The 24145-nt window shown below is 42.1% G+C and overlaps 1 protein-coding gene across 1 annotated transcript; it reads right to left on the reverse strand.

Annotated features, from left to right (window-relative positions):
- Window positions 1–12820: 12820 nt before the first annotated feature.
- On the reverse strand, window positions 12821–22687 carry LOC110502434 (sphingolipid delta(4)-desaturase DES1). The gene is made up of 3 exons (XM_021580456.3): window positions 22341–22687; window positions 16671–17413; window positions 12821–15400 (listed from the first exon to the last, which is right to left on the reverse strand). The coding sequence occupies exons 1-3, from the start codon at window positions 22420–22422 to the stop codon at window positions 15254–15256; spliced, it is 972 nt and encodes a 323-aa protein (XP_021436131.3). The 5' UTR covers window positions 22423–22687; the 3' UTR covers window positions 12821–15253.
- Between the last annotated feature and the right edge of the window lie 1458 nt (window positions 22688–24145).

Here is a 24145-nt window from a genome sequence, read left to right on the forward strand (position 1 = left end):
ATTGATCCAACAGCCTTTTTCTTAACCTTTATTTAACCTTTATTTAGCTAGGCAAGTCAGTTAAGAACAAATTCTTATTTTCAATGACGGCCTAGAAACAGTAGGTTAAGTGCCTGTTGAGGGGCAGAATGACAGATTTGTACCTTGCAAGTTCAAACCCCCGAGCTGACAACCTTCCGGTTACTATTTCAACGCTCTAACCACTAGGCTACCCTGCCGCCCCCCAAAAAGTATTGTGCATTATTTACTTGGAGAGGGCTCCCGTTACCTGTAGTCACAGACATCAATAACCTTAATTGGCATTACATCAGATACATTTCACACTGGGAGGTAAGATTCCTAACTCATGCCCACTGACTTTATATAATGTGAAGTAAAACACAAAGGATCCTGGGGACCTGAATTATTATCTTTGCATTATGTAGCTAAGACATTTTTGCGTCTCTTTTATTCAAGCTGTGCGTTTCGACATGAGCTAGACATCGTTGTGTCTCTTGTCCCTTCGTAGGTCGGAGAGAGAGAGAGATGAGATTGACTCACTGTGCCCCTGCCGCTCCGGGCATGCGGTGAGAGGGGCCAATAATCCGCAATCTGATGGTCACCATCTTGTGAATGGAGGTGGATGAGAATAGTATTGTTGACATGTGGGTGATGGTGGCGGTGTGTCCTCAGTCTGGAGCCAGTGTCCGTGTGGTCAACTAGCTGCTTACTGAGATGGACGGACTGGAGACAAGGCGGCAGGTCTTCATCATGGCGGCTACCAACAGACCAGGAGGACGTCTGGCATAATTTCACTCCCTCACTGACATGGATATTCACAAAGATTATTATTCATTGTTTTGAGGTATGATTATATTGACACATGTACAGTTTTGTATACTTGTATGAAGCTACAATCAAAATCCTTGAAGTTATTCACCATTATTGACGCTGTCCCTGTAGATATTATTGACCCTGCTGTGCTGAGACCAGGCCGTCTGGACAAGACCCTGTATGTGGGCCTCCCACCTCCATCAGACCGACACGCCATCTTACTCACCATCACCAGGGTAACGTGGAATGCCATGGATGGAAGCTCACGATGTAAATGGTCCATGAGCCTCTCATAATGTTTGTTGCTGGGAGAAGGGTTGTTTCGTGATTACTGTGTCTGGCATAGGGGGGAAGCAAACATCATCTGGAGCAGGACGTGAGTCTGGAACAAATTGCCCGTGACGTGCACAGTGACTGCTTTGCGCGAGTGTCCCAGAGAAGGAAGGAGAGAGCAAAATGCATCTAAACTTGTCTGTCTGCTCCACCGGGAGAAATAAAACCCACTCCCTTAGAACACCCTGATGATTTTGTTACAGATGTTCACGCCGCCTTCCTCAACACAGTGGCTATAATAACACAGTGGATATGATGTGTTTGAGCGTATGTGTAATGTGTGTCTATGTTCCATGCAGTGGGGCAGACCTGTCTGCGTTGGTGAGGGAAGCCTCTGTCAATGCTCTGAGAGCCTACCTCCTGACTCAACCCAACCCATCTTACACAGGTAATACTGGCCTAAAGACATCTAGGTCCTCTCTGCCTCGTTACTCTTGTTATTGTTTTATGGAACACTGCAAACTTGGTTTACTGCTCACATGCATTTCCCCATGCCTGCCATTTAGAAAGCTGGATTTCTGTTTACAACGCTTTCTAAGGCAAGATAAGTACCGTAGCCAAGGTCATAGCATTTGTACAGTATCCTCCACCAGGGATTTGCGCTATTAGCCTCAAGGTCACCAGTCCACTTCCGCTCCGTCTGAGTCTGTACTTATTAACCCCTCAGGTCATAGCTACTCCAACGGCCCTGTGGCCGACATCTCACAAAGGTGAGATGCATTGGGAGCAGAACTTTGAGGACGCCTTCAAGAAAGTACGGCCGGTCTGTGTCTAAAAAGGTGAGATGCATTGGGACATGGACATATGAATGACTGCACAGACATGCAAGGGGAAGAAATGGCACAGCAGCCATTTTGGGAGGGGGTGTGGATGACCACACACCATAGCAGTCAAATCTCCTGCACTGTCATCATTTATCCAGTGAGTGACTCGCCTCGAATCCAAATCGATTAGACAAGTAGTTATGTCCCCAGTGAGTGTGTTTCTGGTAATGGCTTTTTGAGTTGCCTCGGTCATCCTTAGGATCAGCATTCCTAAATGTGGTCATTAACAATGGAGGGGGTCAGCACATTATTCCCACACAGCCTCAGGGGGTTTGTGGACTCTGGGGAACTAACTGTTCCGTAATTACTATTTCCATCCCTATTTGCATACAATGTTTTGCCCTATTTTCTCCCCAATTTCGTGGTTTCTAATTGGTAGTCTTGTCTCATTGCTGCAACTCTCATACGGACACGGAAAAAGCGGCATACTCCGAAACACAACCCAACCGAGCCGCACTGCCCACTTAACCCGGAAGCCAGCCGCACCAATGTGTACGCCTGGCAACCCTAAACCTGGCAGCGTGCCCTGCGCCTGGCCCGCCACAGGAGTCACTAGTGTGCGATAGGACAAGGACATCCCTGCCGGCCAAACCCTAAAGTAGTGGCACAGCTAGCACTGCCTTAGACCACTGCGCCATTCGGGAGGCCCATACAGATAGATGTAAATTAAGCCCAGTAAACATGGTCTAGCCTGTGGTCATACAATGAATTCGTGTGCTTTTTATTTACACGCTGTGTTTTAGCCGAGAGGAAAAGGCGTAGCAAGAGGGACAACTGGGAGCTCTCCAGCAGGTGGTGTTTTTTCATTTTTGTTGTATGGAGGTCAATGAGTGTAGAAATAAATATTTATAAAAATAAAATGGAATGGCTTATTTGATCGAATATAAGTGTCGCAATGATTAGGTTGTTACAAGTGTACTGATATAAGTAGGTCACATGGCATCCCAGCGACATCGAGAAATAAAGGTTTTTTATCGGAGTTCCTTATCGGAGTTCCACCTGGTTACCAGAGTTTTAAACACCGCCTATTTTTAAAATGTAATTTTTAACCAAACATTAACCACACTGCTACCCGTATGCTTAACATTAAATTAAAACCAAAAAGCATTAAAAAAAAATATGATAATGAATTTCTGTCTGTGGTAACTAATGGAAACCGTGCCTGTTGTTCAAAAGCGAACCTACCGCTCATTGGCTAGAATCGTCCCACCTGATCTTGCCTCCTTCCGACTGCCTTCCATTTTTGAATACATTTATTTTCATTGTTAGAGTGGCCACTAGAGTATCTGGTCAATATAATGGATACTCTGTGGTTTTAGGGACCACCCGCTGTAGACGCGTCTTTCTTTTTCCCAACGCAGTTAAGCCAAAACCACTCCCCGTTATTCAGAGGGGCGTTCTACAACCCTTTGAGCACTCTGCAAGTACGGAAGTGAATATCACGTAGCTCGAAATTTTAGTCACTGATTAATAACATTTGCCCTTGTATTTCAAGTTTACAGACAGATTCTATGACTGTAGCATAGCGTATTCGACTGAATGATTAGCTAATCAATATTAGAGAAATTATGAATAATAAGCATTTGCTTTTACCTGATAATAGACTACTAATGATAATAAAACATCAAATACCGAGCTAGTAACGTTAAGTAGCCTAGGTTAATTTAGCTGACCTTCAGTTGAGTTGATTATCTTGAGACATTTTTACAACTCATTGAAACTCTGAATATAAATACATCTGCAAATGTTACCAAACATGATGATGATGATAATAGGCCTGCATTACGGTAGGCAGCTAATTGTTAAATGACACTTTCCATCCTTACCTTGGAAGGTCACTGTCTCTGCACTGATCGCCTGTGAGTGAGACAACGCTAGTTAGCCAATTGGAGCGTAGTAGAACATCTCTCAGAATAACGGGGCGTGGTTTTGGCTTAACTGCGTTGGGGGGAGAGAGAGAAAATCATAAGGATTTTTAATGATTTAAACAAATGCACTTTATTGTCCCCTCTCTATAGGACCAGCATATGTATGAGCAGCTAAAGGAATCTCTTATGAGGATTTGACCACATTTTTACTATATTAACTTTTTGGAGGATTGCTGTTTTCTAATCCAAACCATGTTTTATAACACATTTTATGAAAGAGTAAACCTTATGAATTATGTTTAAAAAATATATACTTATTTTCCACCACAATTTGCAAATAAATTAATAAAAAATCCTACAATGTGATTTTCTGGATTTTTTTTCTCATTTTGTCTGTCATAGTTGAAGTGTACCTATAATGAAAACTACAGGCCTCTCTCATCTTTTTAAGTGGGAGAACTTGCACAATTGGAAGCTGACTAAATACTTTTTTTGCCCCACTGTATACCCAAGATCCACCACAATCTTCCATCTGTAAACTGATCTTCCATGAAACAATTACCTCTCTCCTTTTACACCCAGGCTGACAGTAAATGACTCATACTAGGGACAATGTAAGGTCTTGAATCAGGTCAACACCTGCAAGGCTGCGGGGCCCAATGGTATTCCAGGGTGCATTCTCAGAGCATGCGGAGAACAGTTGACAGGCATATTCACAGTCATTTTCAACCTCTCCTTGTCCCAGTCTGTAATTCCCTCACGTTTTACGATGACCACCACCATTCCAGTTCCCAAGAACTCTTAAGGCTTCATGCTACAATGACTAATACCATGTAGCACTCACATCTGTAATCATCAAATTTTATTGGTCACATACATGGTTAGCAGATGTTATTGTGAGTGTAGCAAAATGCTTGTGCTTCTAGTTCTGACAGTGAAGCAATATCTAATAAGTAATCTAACAATTCCACAACAACTACCTAATACACACATCTAAGTAAAGGAATGGAATAAGAAAATATAAAAATATGGATGAGCAATGACCGAGTGGCATAGGCAAGATGCAATAGATGGTATGAAATACAATAAATACATATGAGATGAGTAATGCAAGATATGTAAACATTATTAAAGTGCCATTATTAAAGTGACTAGTGATCCATTTATTAAAGTGGCCAATGATTGTCTGTATGTAGGCAGCAGCCTCTCTGTGTTAGTGATGGCTGTTAAACAGTCTCATGGCCTTGAGATAGAAGCTGTTTTTCAGTCTCTCGGTCCCAGCTTTGATGCACCTGTACTGACCTCGCCTTCTGGACGGTAGACGGGTGATCAGGTAGTGGCTCGGGTGGTTGTTGTCCTTGATCTTTTTGGCCTTCCTGTGAAATCGGGTGCTGTAGGTGTCCTGGAGGGCAGGTAGTTTGCCCGCGATGTGTTGTTCAGACCGCACCACCCTCTGGAGAGCCCTGCGGTTGTGGGCGGTGCAGTTGCCGTATCAGGCAATAATACAGCCCGACAGGATAATCTCAATTGTGCATCTGTAAGAGTTTGTGAGGGTTTTAGGTGACAAGTCAAATGTCTTCAGCCTCCTGTCTGTGTGGATGGACCACACTCCGAGGGCCCTCTCCTCCTCCCTATAGGCTGTCTCATCATTGTTGGTGATCAAGCCTACTACTGTTGTGTCGTCTGCAAACTTGATGATTGGGAGTACAGAACAGGGAGTACAGGATGGGGCTGAGCATGCACCCTTGTGGGGCCCCAGTGTTGAGGCTCAGTGAGCCTGGGGGCGGCCCATTAAAGTCCAGGACCCAATTGCACAGGGCGGGGTTGAGACCCAGGGCCTCAAGCTTAATGATGAGCTTGGAGGGTACTATGGTGTTGAATGCTGAGCTGTAGTCAATGAATAGCATAATAATTTTTTTTTACCCCTTCTCCTTAATTTCGTGGGATCCAATTGGTAGTTACAGTCTTGTACAGACTCAGGAGAGGCAAAGGTCGAGAGCCGTACGTTCTCCTAAACACAACCCAACCAAGCCAAGCTACTTCTTGACACAATGCCCACTTAACCCGGGAGCCAGCGGCATTCCCAGCATGCATTTGTAACTTACTTGTGTGCTGCTATAGCCCCCTGCTTTAGCTACTGTCATCTAGTATGATACATATTTTCATAAAGAAACTGATAAAACACACAGGTGAAAAATAAAGGTGACTTACAAAGAAGAGGAGGACCAAGAGCAAGAGTGGGAGTGTGGTGATGTAGTGTCTACAGCTAAAGAATCATTGTGGAATCTGAAAAGACAAGTATCCCGAAAGCGTGATGCTGTACATACTATGTGCACATGCTAACAGAAAGGAACGGCGGTGGGTAGCCACATAGCTAAGTGTGTCATTGTAGCTAAGTATTTATAGATTATAAATCCTATCTCATAAAAGTTTTGTTTATATTCGTTCTATTATCTATACAATAGGCCATCATTGATTTTGGCCCAATAGGCCTGGCATATTACCTCTTTGAAGGAGCTTTCCATTGGGTTATTTTTCCCAAAAATCTTTAGGCCAAACAAAAGAAAAACAAAAAATAAACAACTAGGCATCCCTGCCCAGTCTGGCAAGAGTGGCCCGAAGGGTGTTTAGCATCCCCGGTGGTTCTGCAAACGCAGAGAGGGTATTCTCTACTGCTGGCCTGCTCTCCAGGCACCATCACGAGCCTGAAGCCGTACTCTGGCCAAACTCATGTTACTAAAAATGAATTCACAGGCACTTTGGACTGATTTTTTGTTGAATTTGTATTTCATTCTAAGTAAGTCACAGCCTATATGCACAATTTATAAACTATAATGATTTAACACAACAAAATGTTTAAATGCTGAGCGCTTTATGTCCCAGCCAGTCTACTGTGTCGCACTCGCAAATGCTTCACAATGTATTTCTTTGTAGGCTATAGCCTTGAAATAATTGAAATAATATAACCTAAATAATACATTTTCGATCCTTCTTAGGCTCCCTGTCTGGCTCCTGACCTATTTAGTGTATATTTGCTGTATTATATAGCCATAGAGTCACCTTTTCCTGTTTATTTAAATACCTTTCATTCAAAACCAAATGGTAGGTCAACTTAGTCACAAAAATTGATGGGTGTTGGTTAAATTGTAATTTTAATGAATGGAGCTAATTTGGAGCGGCAGTTTTGTTTTCTTTTTGAGAGAGGAGCGGTTTTTAGCTGAGCGGTTAGAATGGTTAGAAAGGACGTGTGCAAGCATGTCTTTCCGACCGCTTATCTCTGCTCACATACTCTGACTCCAACACCAACATTAAGTTTACCGACGACACAACGGTGGTAGGCCTGATCACCGACAACGAGGAGACCGCCTATAGGGAGGAGGTTGGCAGTGTGGTGCCAGGACAACAACCTCTCCCTCAATGTGGGCAAGAAAAAGGAGTATATCGTGGACTATAGGAAACAGAAGGCCGAACACGCCCCCATTCACATCGATGGGGCTGTAGTAGAGCTGGTCGAGAGCTTCAAGTTCCTCGGTGTCCAGATCACAAAAAAATTGCCATGGGCCCTTAGATCCTCAAAAAGTCTACAGCTGCACCATTGAGAGCATCTTGTCTGGCTGCATCACCACTTCATATGGCAATTTCTCAAAAACCGACTGCAAGGCTCTGCAGAGGGTAGTGCGTACGGCCCAGTTCATCACTGGGGCCGAACTCCCTGCCATCCAGGACCTCTTTACCAGGCGGTGTCAGAGGAAGGCATTACAAATGGTCAAAGACTCCTGCCACCCAAGTCATTGAGTGTTCTCTCTGCTACCACATGTCAAGTGGTACCGGAGTGTTGAGTCTGGGACCAAAAGGCACCAGAACAGCTTCTACCCCCAAACCATGAGACTCAACAGTTAATCAAATGGCTACCTGGACTATTTACATTGACCTCCTTTATTATTTATTTACAGTTGAAGGCGGAAGTTTACATACACCTTAGCCAAATACTTTTAAACTCAGTTTTTCACAATTCATGACATTTAATCCTAATAAAAATTCCCTGTTTTAGGTCAGTTAAGATCACCACTTTGTTTTAAGAATTTGAAATGTCAGAATAAGAGTAGAGAGAATGATTTATTTCTTATTTCTTTCATCACATTCCCAGTGGGTCAGAAGTTAACATACACTAAATGAGTATTTGGTAGCATTGCCTTTAAATTGTTTAACTTGGGTCAAACGTTTCGGATAGCCTTCCACAAGCTTCCCACAATAAATGTTCTATAGGATTGAGGTCAGGGCTTTGTAATGGCCACTCCAATACCTTGACTTTGTTATCCTTAAGCCATTTGTCCACAACTTTGGAAGTGTGCCTGGGGTCATTGTACATTTGGGAGACCCATTTGCAACCAAGCTTTAACTTCCTGACTGATGTCTAGAGATGTTGCTTCAATATATCCACATCATTTTCCTACCTCATGATGCCATCTATTTTGTGAAGTGCACCAGTCCCTCCTGCAGCAATGCACCACCACAACATGATACTGCCACCCCCATGCTTCAAGGTTGGGATGGTGTTCTTCGGCTTGCAAGCGTGCCCTTTTTTCCTCCAAACATAATGATGGTCATTATGGCCAAACAGTTCTATTTTTTTTTATCAGACCAGAGGACATTTCTCCAAAAAGTACAATCTTTATCCCCATGTGCAGTTGCAAACCGTAGTCTGATCTTTTTTTATGGCGGTTTTGGAGCAGTGGCTTCTTCCTTGCTGAGCGGCCTTTCAGGTTATGTCGATGTAAGACTAGTTTTACAGTGGATATAGATACTTTGTACCTGTTTCCTCCAGCATCTTCACAAGGTCCTTTGCTGTTGTTCTGGGATTGATTTGCACTCTTCGCACCAAAGTACGTTCATCTCTAGGAGACAGATAGGGTCTCCTTCCTGAGTGGTATGACGGCTGCGTGGTCCCATGGTGTTTATACTTGCGCACTATTGTTTGTACAGATGAACGTGGTACCTTCAGGCATTTGGAAATTGCTCCCAAGGATGAACCAGACTTGTGGAGGTCTACAAGGTCTTTGCTGATTTCTTTTGATTTTCTCATGTCAAGCAGAGGCACTGAGTTTGAAGGTAGGCCTTGAAATACATCCACAGGTATACCTCCAATTGACTCAAACCTCTGGAATTTTCCAAGTTGTTTAAAGGCACAGTTAACTTAGTGTATGTAAACTTCAGACCCACTGGAATTGTGATACAGTGAATTATAAGTGAAATAATCTGTCTGTAAACAATTGTTAGAAAAATTACTTGTGTCATGCACAAATGTCCTAACCGACTTGCCAAAACTATAGTTTGTTAACAAGAAATTTGTGGAGTGGTTGAAAAACAAGTTTTAATGACTCCAACCTAACTGTATGTAAACTTCCAACTTCACTGTATCTTGCACTCCAACATACAGTGCATTCGGAAAGTATTCAGACCCCTTCCCTTTTTCCACATTTTGTTTTCCTCATCAGTCTACACACAATACCCTATACTGACAAAGTGAAAACAGGTTTTTAGAAATGTTTGCAAATGTATATTTAAAAAACCCCGGAAATACCTAATCTACATACGTATTCAGACCCTTTGCTATGAGACTCGAAATTGAGCTCAGGTGCATCCTGTTTCCATTGATCATCCTTGAGATGTTTCTACAACTTGGAGCCCACCTGTGGGAAATTCAATTGATTGGTCATGATTTGGAAAGGCACACACCTGTCTATATAAAAGTTCCCACAGTTGACAGTGCATGTCAGAGCAAAAAACAAGCCATGAGGTTGAAGGAATTGTCCATAGAGCTCCGAGACAGGATTGTGTTGAGGCACAAATCTGGGGAAGGGTACCAAAAAATGCCTGCAGCATTGAAGGTCCCCAAGAACACAGTGGCCACCGTCATTCTTAAATGGAAGAAGTTTGGAACCACCAAGACTCTTCCTAGTGCTGGCCGCCCGGCCAAACCCGATGGTCACTTTGACAGAGCTCCAGTGTTCCTCTGTGGAGATGGGAGAACCTTCCAGAAGGACAACCATCTCTGCAGCCCTCCACCAATCAGGCCTTGATGGAGGGGTGGCCAGACGGAAGCCACACCTCAGTAAAAAGCACATGAGCCCACTTGGAGTTTGCCAAAAGGTACCTAAAGGACTCTCTGATCATGAGAAACAAAATTATATGGCTGATGAAACTAAGATTGAACTGTTTGGCCTGAATGCCAAGCGTCACGTCTGGAGGAAACCTGGCACCAACTCTATAGTGAAGCATGGTGGTGGCAGCATCATGCTGTGGGGATGTTTTTCAGTGGCAGGGGCTGGGAGACTGGTCAGAATTGAGGGAAAGATGAACGGAGCAAAGTACAGAGATCCTTGATGAAAACCTCAGACTGGGGTAAATGTCCACCTTCCAACAGGACAATGACACAGCCAATGCAATGCAGGTGTGGCTTTAGGACAAGTCTCTTGAGTGGCCCAGCCAGAGCTCGGATCGAACATCTCTGGAGAGACCTGAAAAATAGCTGTGCTGCAACGCTCCCTATCCAACCTGACAGGGCTTGAGAGGATCTGCAGAAAATAATGGGAGAAACTCCCCAAATACAGGTGTGCCAAGCTTGTAGCGTCATACCCAAGACTCGAGGCTGTAATTGCTGCCAAAGGTGCTTGAACAAAGTACAGAGTAAAGGGACTGAATACTTTGGTAAATGTAATATACATTTTTTATATTTAATATATTTGCTTTGTCATTATGGGGTATTGTGTGTAGATTGATGAGGGGAAAAAAACAAATACATTTTAGAATAAGGCTGTAACGTAGGAATACTTTCCGAATGCACTGTGTGCACACACACACACGTTGCTGATAGACTGTTTATTATACATCCCGATTGCCTAGTCACTTTAACCCCTAACCACATACGGTATTACCTCTTACCACTGCACATTGACTCAGTACTGGTACCTCTTGTATATAGCCTATTTATTGTTCCTTTTTATTTAGCAAACATTTTTCTTACTTTTCTGACTGTGCACTGTTGGGTATGCACTTCACTGTAAAGTCTACACCTGTTGTATTCGGCGCATGTGACCAATACAATTTTCTTTGAAAGTGAGGCCAGCACCTGCATTTCTGACATTTTGGTAGGCTATTTGTTAGTCAACTTGTCGACAATTAAATGAACAAAAATATAAATGCAACATGTTGGTCCCATGTTTCATGAGCTGAAATAAAATATCCCAGAAATGTTCCATATGCACAAAATGCTTTTCTCACAAATTTGTTTATATTCTTGTTAGTGAGCATTTTTCCTTTGCCAAGATAATCCATCCACCGAACAGGAGTGGCATATCAAGAAGCTGATTAAACGGCATGATCATTACACAGGTGCACCTTGTGCTGGGGACAATAAAAGGCCACTCTAAAATGTGCAGTTTTATCGCACAACACAATGCCACAGATGTCTCAAATGTACCTGTTAATTTAAATGCATTCCAGGTGACTACTTTATGAAGCTGGTTGAGAGAATGCCAAGAGTGTGCAAAGATGTCATCAAGGCAAAGGGTGGCTACTTTGAACAATCACAAATATATTTAGATTTGTTTTAACACTTCTTTGGTTACTACATGATTCCATATGTTTTATCTCATAGTTTTGATGTCTTCACTATTTTTCTAGAAAATAGGTAAAAAATTAAGAAAAACCTTTGAATGAGTAGGTTTGTTCAAACTTTTGACTGGTACTGTAGAACGACGTGTACGACAGTGTGTTCCAGTTCCCACCAATATCTAGCAACTTTGCACAGCCATTGAAGAGGACTGGGACATTCCACAGGCCACAATCAACAGCCTGATCAACTCTATGCGAAGGAGATGTGTCATGCAGCATGAGGCAAATGGCAGTCACACCAGATCCTGACTGCAGTACATCTCCTTCCTTTTTTAAAGGTATCTGTGACCAACAGATATATATCTGTATTCCCAGTCATGTGAAATCCATAGACTTAATTAATTTCAATTGACTGATTTCCTTATATGAACTGTAACTCAGAAAAATATTTTAAATTGTTCCATGTTGTGTTTATATTTTTGTTCAGTGTAGATGTTGCCCTAGAATGCTAAATAAACCCTTGTTCACCAGAATGTCATAACTCAATAGAATCTGTAAAGATCTCGGTCATCTCTGCTTCTTCCGTAGAGCAAAGACGTTTAGGGACCGGGGAGAAAATGCAATGGCCCTAACTAAAAAAAACTGGAAAGATTTTCTGTGCAACATTTCCAAATAACATCAGTTGTAAGGAAATAGAAAGCTGTAAAACCAACCCAACATGTTTCTGATAAGATTTCAGTTTGGCTCGGATGCATATTTCATGTCATTGAAATACTATCAACTTTTATGATGCTGATAAAGATAGAGTCTGTGGAGGTGCTAACTCCGCATTCTCTTAAGATGCTGAAAGAAAGAAATTATATTTCTCCACTCCTGTTCTCTAGTCAGAATTGTACCAACATTTGGTGTACTATTTTACTGCAAGAAATGCTTAATTCTGCAAGAGTTAATATTATGGCTATGTGAGAGGTTTTAGACCTAGTCAGTGTCCAGATTTCAGTTTCCATTTAACCCATCTCAACAGTTGGCTACAGTTCCTTTGACTTGCCATAGACCTATTTAAAGTCCCAGTCTAGTGACGGTTTAAGTTGTATAGCGCCTTACAATCACACATAACATAAAAGGCACTGCTATCATCCTCTGACAACTTCACCAAATCTTTTCCGAACATTACTCGTCTTTATTTTTCCTCTTATTGAATTAAACTCCAATATTTTTCTGCCCATTCCCAAAAGCATTTGGCATGTAAGCTATTTGGCACGCTTACAGTTAGGCCCTAAAGCTTAGGCTGCCAGATAGCCAAAAATTATTAAAAACCTCAATGTAGCTTACAGATCTTATGGATATAAATTGTACAAGAATGATACATTTAAGGTATTGTTTTCTCTTTATTCAACCCGCCCGCCCTTCATCCACACAGTATTTAATGACCCTAAACCCGCTGCTATAACCGTAGGGATTGGCATCACTAGCGTATATGTCTCCCATACTACCGCTGTAAGATGTGTGGGAGACATCTCTTAAAGATAGATTTGAATCTAGATCCATGTCTTTACACGACACAAGTATCTTGTAGTGTAAAGAGGCCCGTACTCAGGTGTTAAATGAGGTGAAAGGGAGATAGCGTTAAAGTCCTACTCCAATTACCAGTACAGCTCTAGCCTATACCCAATAGATCTGACCTGCTACTCCATCTTATAACAGAACCTTTATGGCTGACCAGCAAAAAGGATGACAATCTGACAAAACTCAATAATGCAAAAGGCATGTGTTACACAATGAGGGTGGAATCATGACTCCTCCCTTCCCATAGTGCTGAGGGGTATTCTACATTAAAGAATATGCTTGATTTAAGAAGATAAAGACTACTTTATATAATTATTTCACCCGTAGTCCAATATGCACAACTGTGAAAGGGCCTAATGAGGTGCTACCCAGCATGAGCTCAGCTTGTGTTTAATACAGATGTAGATGGAACAAACAGCTCCTTTACCGTTTTAGAAGCCATTGAATCCCAAATCAACCCCTAGCCACATCTATTTTAGATAAGTATAGGGGGTTGATTCAATCCGTATGGTGGAAGATCTGCTTTAAAAATGTAAAGGTAATTTACGATTGAGTAGACATATGAGGCGTCTACCATGAATGCAATCTCTGCCAACGCGAGAACATTGCCTTTAAAGATACATCTTCCATATTAGTTCTGCGGTAGATTGAATCGAGCCCTAAGTCTACTCAATACTGCAAATCTCCCTCCAAGCCAATCAGATGGCAAGATGGAGCTATTACCATACTGCTAAGGTTCATTCCAGATCTACATGGAGTGTCTAGGGTTAAGGGTCAATTTGTGATTCAGCACTGCTGTCAGCAAGCTTCCATTCTACTTTGGACAATATTCATCCACATCACGGTTTGCATAATGTGATGCATCAATTGGGTTCCACTACCTCATTGGTAGCTACTTTAAAGTTAAACATTTGAGTAGCTTTCGGACTCTAGGATTAAGGGGGCACTGCTCTGTTCTTGAGGTCAATCACTGCTAAAGAAAGCCATTTTGTTTTCTCTCACATTAATTAGGCTACTTACGGCATTGCATACTGCTTTGAAAAATGTTAAGGACACAATTGGAAATAATCTTTCATAATCAAGTGAAAGTGTTAAAGAAAAAAATATGAAAGCATACAGTATATGAACAAAAGGAAATTTGGTTTCAATTAATTTGGCCCTCGATTGGGTTTCCATAAGAAACTCAATATAGCTAGTCAAAAGACTTCACTAGTCTAAAATCTAAATTAGCTTTAACATTCAGTATATTTAAGATTGAGTATTAATTATAGAAGGAGAACCCGTAAAATAAGCCCGGAAAAGTTTATGTTCCATCAGACAAAATATGAATGATTCTCCTCCATTACAGTAATTTACTCATTTAAGGCCGCATTTGGTTTTTCCGTTAAAGCTCAACTAAACAAAACAATAACAACGTTTGACCTTGGCTGAGATTCAAATCTGCATTGTCTCCAACCCATGATCGATTGAATCCCGGCCCTTGTCTTACCTAACCTTGCTTTGAACTAGCTTTCTCCCGTTTGTATCAAAAATGACATTTAGCGAAGCGCAAATTAACTTGGTGCTTCAGGCTATCTGGATCAGTTATTGGACTGAGGTGTTGACAAAATCACAATACAAAATGGCACTTGGATCAAAATGGGCTAAACTAAAGCTCAGAACGTAAGTCAATATGTCCACACACACAGTCATGTGCTAAGTGCCGTCTACATGGAATGAAAGGGACATTTTACGATTGAGTGAGGAGAGAACAAACTATCCACAGCAAATGCAGATCAGTAGCATTGAAATGGGTAACTGTATATTGCTATACAGCCTCTTTCAAGAGAGTTATCATAATAATAAAAAAACAGGATCTAATATATTCTACACGTGCAGAAACAGGCACAAAACTCAAATCTAAAGATGTCAATTATACATATAAATTAATTCTGGAATCAAATTTGACTGGAAAAAATTGTCCACATTATAAGTTTCTAAAATGACCACAAGTGCAAAAAAATGGGTGAAATGACAACTGTAATTGTGTGTATTGACTAGTAGAACAAATTATTTTGTTTGTAAGGACGGACTGAACAAATTCTTACATACATGTCGCACATGTCCTGTCCACACCTTCTCTTCATATTCAGTGCAAATGTGTATTAATATGCAAAAGCTGTAAAAAGTCTTGGTGGCGAGTTGGGGCTGGTGTCAGGTGCGTCAGTGTCGTTTTGTTACGAGAGTGGGAAGGATTTATTCCTGCTTGACATCTCCCTTCAGCCTCCTCTTCACACGAGAGTAGGGGCTGAGCTGGTCATCCATAATGAAGTCATACAGGACCTTCACCCACGATGTGTAGTGGGGCAGGTCATCATAGTACTCTGATGCTATTTTCTTCACCTAGGTTTAGCGGAAGAAAATAAAAAAACATTAGTCTAGTTTGCTACAATCAAAGATGATTATAACTAACCCAAGATAGGACATACGTTGTTGACATTGGGAACCAATTATACACAGTGGTCAGAACAAACAAGAAGGTGGGCAGAGCCAAGCACAAGCTAGCGAGATCCTGGCATGTTGTAACATGTATTTGCATATTTCCATTAGGGAACACATATTTCCAGAAGTGCACACAGGTACTTCTGCCTACACAGAAGTGCCCGTGTGCAATAACTCAATTCGCCCTTGCACTCCTCCTAAACAATATAATTTTTTTATACTTTGGCAAAGGGTCAATTCTACAAAACTTAGTGCACTCATAACAGATTGTTTAGGGAACCAAAAACTGTAAGAGATTGGATGTTTAATCGATGATCAAATAAGCAGAACGTTGGCTCAGCTTCATCTTTCCCCTCTGCCTGCCACTGGACTTCCACTCATCACCATATTTGGTAGGACTGTGACAATACCAGTATCGCAATATTTTTTCCATGGCAAAAAAGAAACACAAAGCAAGCTAAACTTTTTGGTAATTTAAAAACCTACTGTATGTCAAATATTGTATGCTAAAGCTTTAAAAACATTTTTTTTAATAAAACACAACAACATAATGATGTTTGTTTCCAACATTAAGACTTTCCTAAAAAAAAATGTTTCCTTGACACGGACGAGCGTCGCAGTACTAGTATCGTCCATGCCCTAATATTAGGTGGTGAGTGGAAGTTCTAACCGGAAGCTTCAGGTTTTTACCCCATGTGACATATCTGGGATTCCCCTTTCACCTCTCAGTACCAAATCAGGGAAACTACAACAGATAAAGCGAAATCGCAGCAGTCCTGAATCATATAAGAATACTCATGATGCAACACATTTCCCCATAAACCAACATATAGGCATTCTTTGCACAATGGTGTTTCATGCTTTAAATCATTTACGTCTCCAAACACAGAATGTTCTGTGAAATAGAGCTTACGGTCAAAGTCTTCCTGTGTTTGTGGAAATGCTTTTCTTATGAATGAGCCTGGACAGACTGCCTAAACATATTTGGAGGAATATGGTTGTATTTTTTTAAACATTTTTTATTACCCTCGTGTTGTATTACTTATCCTGTTTCATCGCGATAAGCAAGCAAATGCAAATAGTAAGTAAATAAAGATAATTATTAGCAGGGTTTTTTCCTGAATCAATAAGGGGCCCAGTCACCCCCCAATGTTGTTTACAACATCCATACCATAGGTAGCCTACGTCCTGGAATGCTGGGGAAGTCGTGGTGCTCGTTGTGGTAGCCCACATTGAAGGTGAGCAGGTTGAGGGAGCCATAGTAGGAGTAGGTCTCATGGCCCTTGAGAAACATGTAGTGCTCAGCGATAAAGTGTCCAGAGATGGGGTGCAGGCCCATTCCCAGCAAGGAGCCCGCCATCATGTACACCACAGGCTTGGCTCCACACAGCCAGTAGAGGGCCACGTTGAAGGACAGCTGCACGGCCATGTTGGCCAGCTCCAGGCCGGTGATGGGCTTGGGGTTGATGCAGAGAGGGCGGATGGCGTAGAACAGAGGCTGGAGGATGATCCAGACAAACTTGCGGAAGCGTGTGCAGAAGAACCAGCCCTCAAAATCAGTAGGGATGTCTACGTCTATACCGTCTCCTCCCAGGTAGCGGTGGTGGTCCAGGTGGTAGCGCTTAAAGGAGGCAGAATACGGCAGCCCGATGGGCAGGTTAGCAAACATGGCAAACCAGCGGTTCCACATGGCCCTGTTGTTGCCAAATGCCGTGTTGTGGGAGATCTCGTGGATGGCCAGGGTCATAGAGTGGTTGATGCAGCTGCCAAAGGCATAAGTCCAGAACAGGACCCATTTCCAGTCCAGGTCTTTGACCAGGTAGAACGCTAAGAACTGGATGATTACCATCATGCAAACAATCCACTTCAGCCTGTGATCAGGCCCCATGAGTGTCTTTATTTCTGGGTACTTTGCTGTTAGAAAAGAGAAAGAATACAAGTTTGGTTAATTTTCTAATTTGGCAAAGCACTAATCAAGACTTCATAAAACACTGATACACAACTCCTTTCTTGTAATGTCATTCCAATTCAGAACTTTAATTGCTACAAACCAATCAGCCATTTCCTACAAATTGTAATCTTTGTAACTGTTTGCAGGACCTCAAGCCCTGGAGCTTTGCATCTTTGCTACTTCAGTCAAATGGCCCCCTAAAGCAAAGACAGGACTGGCCCAGAGATCCCAAACTGTCAACTACAAAACACAATTTATAAAAGGTGCCTGCAGGAACAGTCTGGCAATTGCAATTCAAAACTACTCTAATTATACCAGTATCTTATTTGACTAGCAGCCACACCAGGATATGAGACCACAATGATACAAGTACTTTCAAAGAATAAGGGCAATGTAAACAAGGTTACCAAATCCACCCTCCACTTGCAAATAAAGCAGTCTGCGAGTCACAACTTACATTTTGTGACAAAGTCATATCACTGAGAATGAATCTTATCGCTCCTGACTAAAAAGTAACCTAATGTGCACAAAGGGTGGTTTCAGATTAGGCCTACGCCTGCAACCACTAGGGCCCAGACGATGATTGACAAAAGCAAAGCACTGAGGGTTCAGCTTACTACAGTTCCCAAACTATGGGGTGAGGGGTCCACCACCCCCAAAAAATAAATGTCATGTTCATGAGAACAAATTATACAGGAGGTCAAGACTGGGACATGGGTGGTTACAGAGGGTTTTAGATGCAGGCCTATCAGTTTACACCACATAACAGGTAAAGGGAAGCAACACCAAACAGAAACTGACTTATCCTTATTGCCTTGATTTCACAGCTGATGGAGAATGGGTGAAATGTAGAACTTGAAGAACTCTCCATAAACACCCGTTTGAAAAGTTTTGGACAAAAACACATACAGTTTGTACATGCGAGTTATATACAAAGGAATAGGGAAACCTTTTCAGCAGGTAGGGAGAAGTCATTCTAACGATGTATGTGGTGATACTTCCTAATCCACCCACAATTTCTGAGACCTAAACATCACCAGCTTGTAGTAGCCTACTTTTTAAAAAATCATGTTTTAAGTGTTAGTAGCACCTACTACAGTGGACAAAAGTTAAGATTATTTTGTGTGTATGTGTTGGCCTAGCCTACATTATCACATGGATTTATTTAACTAGGCTATAAACTAGAAAGTGAAAGACGAACCACGCTGACCTTGAGTTTACTGTGCTACTTTATAATGGATGTGTGGACAGACAGGACTGTTCAGCCTACTCACTGCAGTGCTTCTTGATGAATGAACTTTCAACTTCGTATCAATGGGGAATGGTGGTGTTTATCAAGGCAAAGATATAACTAGTGATGGAGAAAAAAAACTTGACAGTTACACATTGGGATATTATTTTTCACGATATATATCGTATTGTTTTGACAATGTCGCTACATTATTTTTGTGCTAGTTGGTTGTACCTGCACCAAAACGTTTCCATCTTTTTAAATAGGTACTTTTCAGCACTTAGGTTTCTTTCCATGACCGATCAAAACTTGTTTTCTCACGACTCTCGCATGTCCATCAGCAAAGGACAGACATATGGTGAGCAATATGTTTGGAACATTAAATCGCAATAAAAATCACAGTATCGAACTGCAATACATCGTGAGAATCGCAATACATATCGTATCGGCTCCTAAGTATAGTGCTAATATCATATCGCGAGGTCCCTGGCAATTCCCAGCCCTAGTTATAACCAAAATCGTACTCAACAACTTAAGTTACATTGTTGGCTTTCTGGGCAGTGTCCCATCACAGGGTAACACACTTCGGTTGGTTTCCTCAGTAGTACTGAATGATAAGGATGATAAAGGATGACAGAGACAGGAAAAACTCAGGTGGAAGGTGGTGGGCTGGCTAGCTGACAATAGTCCAATGATCCTATCCAATTTCACTTCTTATCACTTTGTGGAGTGATCAAATTAATAGTTTGATTGGATTTTGGTGTGATGTCTGGACTAATTATTCTAAAAGGTCAGATTTACCACTTCTGGGAACTGACAATTCCTCTGGGATGAGAGAATCTGTGAGAAATCTTAGAATTCAGAGAAGTCTCCAAGATATAACAGAGCCACCTTTGCATAATGGTTTTCAAAATATTTACCTTACTTCCTGACCACATCGCCCGCGTTGCTTGTGCAAGCATTGCAAAATAAATGTAGACATGCACGTTATTCAATAATTTCATCCAAACTGCTTGCGCACGTCAACGAGCGTCTGCGTAGCATGCACCGCAAGTCCCGTCTCTCCCATCTCCTCATTGGTTTTTAGGAGCATATACCCACATGGGTGTTTGAAAGATGAACTGAGGTCCACACGCCAGTCCAGTTGGTGGGGCACCTTAAAGTTGGTTGCCAATCGCCATATGAAGTCCACAGAAGAAGACTGAAGGAGAGATTACTAGAAACTAAGTAAGATTCACCTTTTATCTGTGGATTAATTACTGGAGTAGAGAACACACGATTGTGTGTGACTGAAAATTCTAAAAAGATACAGAAAAAAGGACCTTGTCCATTTCAGGTCAAATAACAACCCAATGTTAATATCCAAGGACAAATTTGCTAGCAACAGCAAGCTACCTAGCTAAATGGCCATGAATGTTTCATGCGTTTCGACCTGTCTGCAAATTAATACAGTTGTTTCAGAGTTCGTTTTGATATTTCAACCTGTGTGTCCTTATCGCGTCTGGTGTGGATGGACAAAAGCAACAAGTGCGCGATGGTGCATGCCCCATCTCATTAGGGCCATTTTTACCAGTGCCAGGAAGCACAGTTTAATTTTCACTATTAAGAAATCAGACTGTTCCCGACAAAAGTTAGACTTAACCTAGTCCCGTCCCCATTAATACAATACGTGGAGAGCCTGTCTTTTACTAGTGTAACCTGCATATTTTAGTAAGCTGTTCTAGTGGCCATTTGAGCTCACAATCAGAACATTTCCTCCCCCCATTATTTTTGTTTCTATTACTTTTAGTTTCTTTCCTATTTAATTTACTTTTATAGATGCTTTGGTGGGTGGGTGGAGGGTGGGAGTGGAAGAATGAAGGGTTGGTGGTTGTACTGTTTTTGTTGTTATATCTGAAAATCTAGAAAAAGTTGTAAATATTTTTTTTTTTTTTTTTTTAAATCATAGTGTTTTTATTCATATTTTAAGAGTGCTTATGTTTTTTTGTTTGTTTAATAGGCTACTGAGAAAGAGAGGCCATGATGACTGCAGTTAATCTAGGGGACAAGTCCATGCAAAGAAATGCCACTTCCTGTGTAGGCTACATTGTTCTGTGTTTCGTCAAGGGGCTGTGTGGTGGGAGAGGCCTGAGGCATGTGTGATCACTGATCATGTGATTAGCATAAGCCTTTACATGCTTGATTCAATGTGATGAGCTCAGAAAGGGTCTACATACCTTACATGGGCTGTCCTACAGTAAACTACACTGAGATAAAAAGTTAAACGCCATCACCAGACTGAAATAGTAGCCCGTAGCCTCCCTGTTTATGATAAAAACTATCAGTGTCCCTCTGTGTCTCCTGGTGCTGCTGTACTCCCAGGGCATACAATGAATTACTCAGACAGGATATGTTTCCTTTTTCAATGAGTTCTTTATGACATCGACAGAGCCCGGACTCAGCACAAAGGGATGTTTTGCAAGTCAGCAATCAAGTTTCAAAATACAGTAATACTGCTAGTATAATGCACTTAGCATCATATGAAATATAGCCAGTATGAAATACTGTATTTCTAAAGCTATTGAAAACTTGATTGCTGACATGCCAAACATGTTGAGACTATATCAACATTGGACCCTCAGAAAGCCCACTCAACCCCAATCATACATGACAAGACCATGCATACAGAAGACCACCTGCTGCTCACTACAGGGGTTATCTGCACCTCAAAAGAAGGCCACGGTAATTATGGCCAAGGGACTACAGGTACCACACCCACAAGGCTTTGGCCGGCACACTAGCCCTAGAGATCAGCTGTGCCAGTGCCTCTGGCTTACGTCTGGCAACACTACTTTTCTAATTGTACGTGCTGCCCCCGCCCCTTTGTTCTCAGTTACAGTTGTGTCACTCCATTCCCATTACAATGCTCAACGGTCGCGTTGGCAAACAATAATACATATCAGTATTTGTAGCTAAATAGTTTCATGATTTTATCTTTTACTAGTTTACGCAAACGGTATTTTTCTCCTGAATCTTTACCATCGTGTAATCTCCAAATAGCTTAACGTTACAGGCTGACTAGTTAACTGTTCACTTTCAGGGAGTGGCGCAGTCAGTGAGTCTAGGGCCCGGGTCATGGCAGGGACTTTGTTGTAACGGTTTCCAGTTTGTGTTTAATTGGAGAAATAGCTAGTTAGCCAATATTTAGCAAAACCACACCCGTACACAAATCTTTACACCGAATAATTGGCCTGGCTAGCTAAACGACGAAAATGTTAACTACTTGTTGGCAACAGTTATTGTTGAAACTAGATTAGCTGCTAGCTAACACCCCTCTCCCTGTCTGGCTAACAAGGTAAGTAACTAGCCAATGTTCGCTAATTTACTGACGCTAGCTAATTAGCTAACCATGAATCCGTGGCTGCAATGACCTATTGCTAGCTACATAGCATACTGTACCACACATAAGATGAAGAGGGTTGCCGTTAGTTACTAGTAGTTAGCAGCCAGCTAGCTGTGATGCAAGACAAGATAAACATTAGCTAAATTATTGATTCATGAGCTTGCTAAGCAAACAACATGTGGTTTCTACATTAGCAAGTTAGATATCAGGTCTAGTTTAAAAAAATACACAAGCTAATGTTAGCGTCTAACGTTACTGGGGTGTGGGGATTGCTCACCCAAAATGTCTTTCCTCCTGTCGGCATGTGGCTGATCTGTATAAACCCATTCGTAATCCTCACGAGCGACACGGTTACCCATATCTTTTTGTTGGTGTAAGTAACCGAAAATGAACGTCTCAAAACATTTGCTTTACTAAAAGTGTCAAGTTCACTCCCTGGTTACCTAACGGACTCACACCACCCTCTCCGGCGCCGCGGGACTGCGCAGTAACGTCGATTGGTCGTTTGCGAACAAACGGCTATTTTTGGTGAACGTCGGGAACCGAATCGCATCTGTGAATGACTCACTGAAAAGACTCCGAATGCAGATCACGCAGTGCGCCATTCTTCTTCTTTGAGAGTGTTTTGGCGGATAGCATCCAACTTTTAAGATGCATACACCGCCGCCTACTGTACTGGAGTGTGAGGCCAGTCACGGCCTACCTACATTCAATTCTCTTTAATTAGTCCGGTTCCTCTAAGGCAAAATAGAGCCCTAGACACCACTTCCCTCCCCCCGCTACCCCAACCCTATCCAGCCTCCTAACCCTTTCACACAATCTCTCTCTCTACATCATACAGCGCAGTGCACGGTTTCTGGTAATTTAGCCTATTTGATTGAGAGCTGGGACTTGCCTGCCCGTCCACTTTTTCTTTCTTTCAATAAAAATTTCAGTTTACACGCCTCGAACTTGAGAAGGGTGCAATTGGGTTGCCTTTGAGAGACAGGTGGAGAAGAGGACCGGGGAAAGGTTGTTAAATTGGTGAGTCGGAAATGGCAGCGAGTAGTGCGGATGAAATGGAGGAAATTCAGAAAAAGTTGGTGAAGCAAAAGCTGTACTGTAATGTGAATAATATGTGTGTCAGTTCTGATGGTATGGGAGGATGAGGGGCAAGGACTGGAATGGTCAGTAATGGAAAGACGTAGGAGGTAGGTGAAGTCAAATTAGCTTGGTTCATTGGAAATGGTAGATTGCTCATATGTTGTGGTAGCCAGGCTCAGCAAGAGAAGATTCTGAAAATGGAAAAGCTTAATGGGAAGAAGATTAAAAGCCATGTCCCTGGTGCTTACACTAGATTGAGGAGAGTCATCACTGGAGTCCCAATATCTATGTCCACAGTAGATATTAAAGAACATTTGAAGGGAGGAAGAGTGATGATATAGAAGAAGAAGAAGAAGGGTGCCATTGCGGGATCAGAAGCGTCCGGTGTGAGAGAGGCAGGTTGATGTGGTCAGAGTAATGCAGAAGGTGTCGTATGCCGAGTCAGTGAAGAAAGTAGAGGATGGTTCAAGCATGAGGGATCCTGAGATGATCCCAATGAGTAGATTTGTGCCAGCACAGAGGGATAGGCCAACGAGTGATTTATGCTTCAGTAAGGTTGGCTTCTTAGATTTCATAGCAATGGTTATCAACTACCACAGAAATGGAACATACATCTCAGAAAATAGATGTTAAGATGGCAGCTGCATAGAAGTATTTGGGTATATATTTGGTATACGAAACTTGACTTCAGAAGAGTCACAGGGTCGAGGGGTGGTGTCCCGCCCTCCCAGGCCGTTGGCATGGTGCAGGAGCAGATAGGGTCAAAGTAGTGGAATGGGGTAGTGGGTTTTAATGAGTGGAGGTGGCAGCTGCAGAGAAGTATCTTGGTGTACGAGATGTTACTGCAGAAGAGTTATAAGATGTCTTGCAGGAAATCCTGCACAGAACGAGCAGTATGGCTGGTGGCATTGTCATGCTGGATGGTCATGTCAGGATGAGCCCGCAGGAAGGGTACCACATGAGAGAGGAGGATGTCTTCCCTGTAACGCGCAGCATTGA

The sequence above is a fragment of the Oncorhynchus mykiss genome, chromosome 23 (genome assembly GCF_057628025.1).
Source record: "Oncorhynchus mykiss isolate SJ-2025 chromosome 23, ASM5762802v1, whole genome shotgun sequence".
Classification (NCBI taxonomy): domain Eukaryota; kingdom Metazoa; phylum Chordata; class Actinopteri; order Salmoniformes; family Salmonidae; genus Oncorhynchus; species Oncorhynchus mykiss.

Bases quoted from the DNA above. Each gene is read 5' to 3' on its own strand.
- LOC110502434 (XM_021580456.3), bottom strand. From the start codon at position 22,422: ATGGGTAACCGTGTCGCTCGTGAGGATTACGAATGGGTTTATACAGAT. The intron at 17,414-22,340 runs GTGAGCAATCCC...CTTTTCTAACAG, and splicing joins CAGGAGGAAAGACATTTTGG to CAAAGTACCCAGAAATAAAG. The intron at 15,401-16,670 runs GTATGGATGTTG...CGCTAAACCTAG, and splicing joins CAGGACGTAGGCTACCTATG to GTGAAGAAAATAGCATCAGA.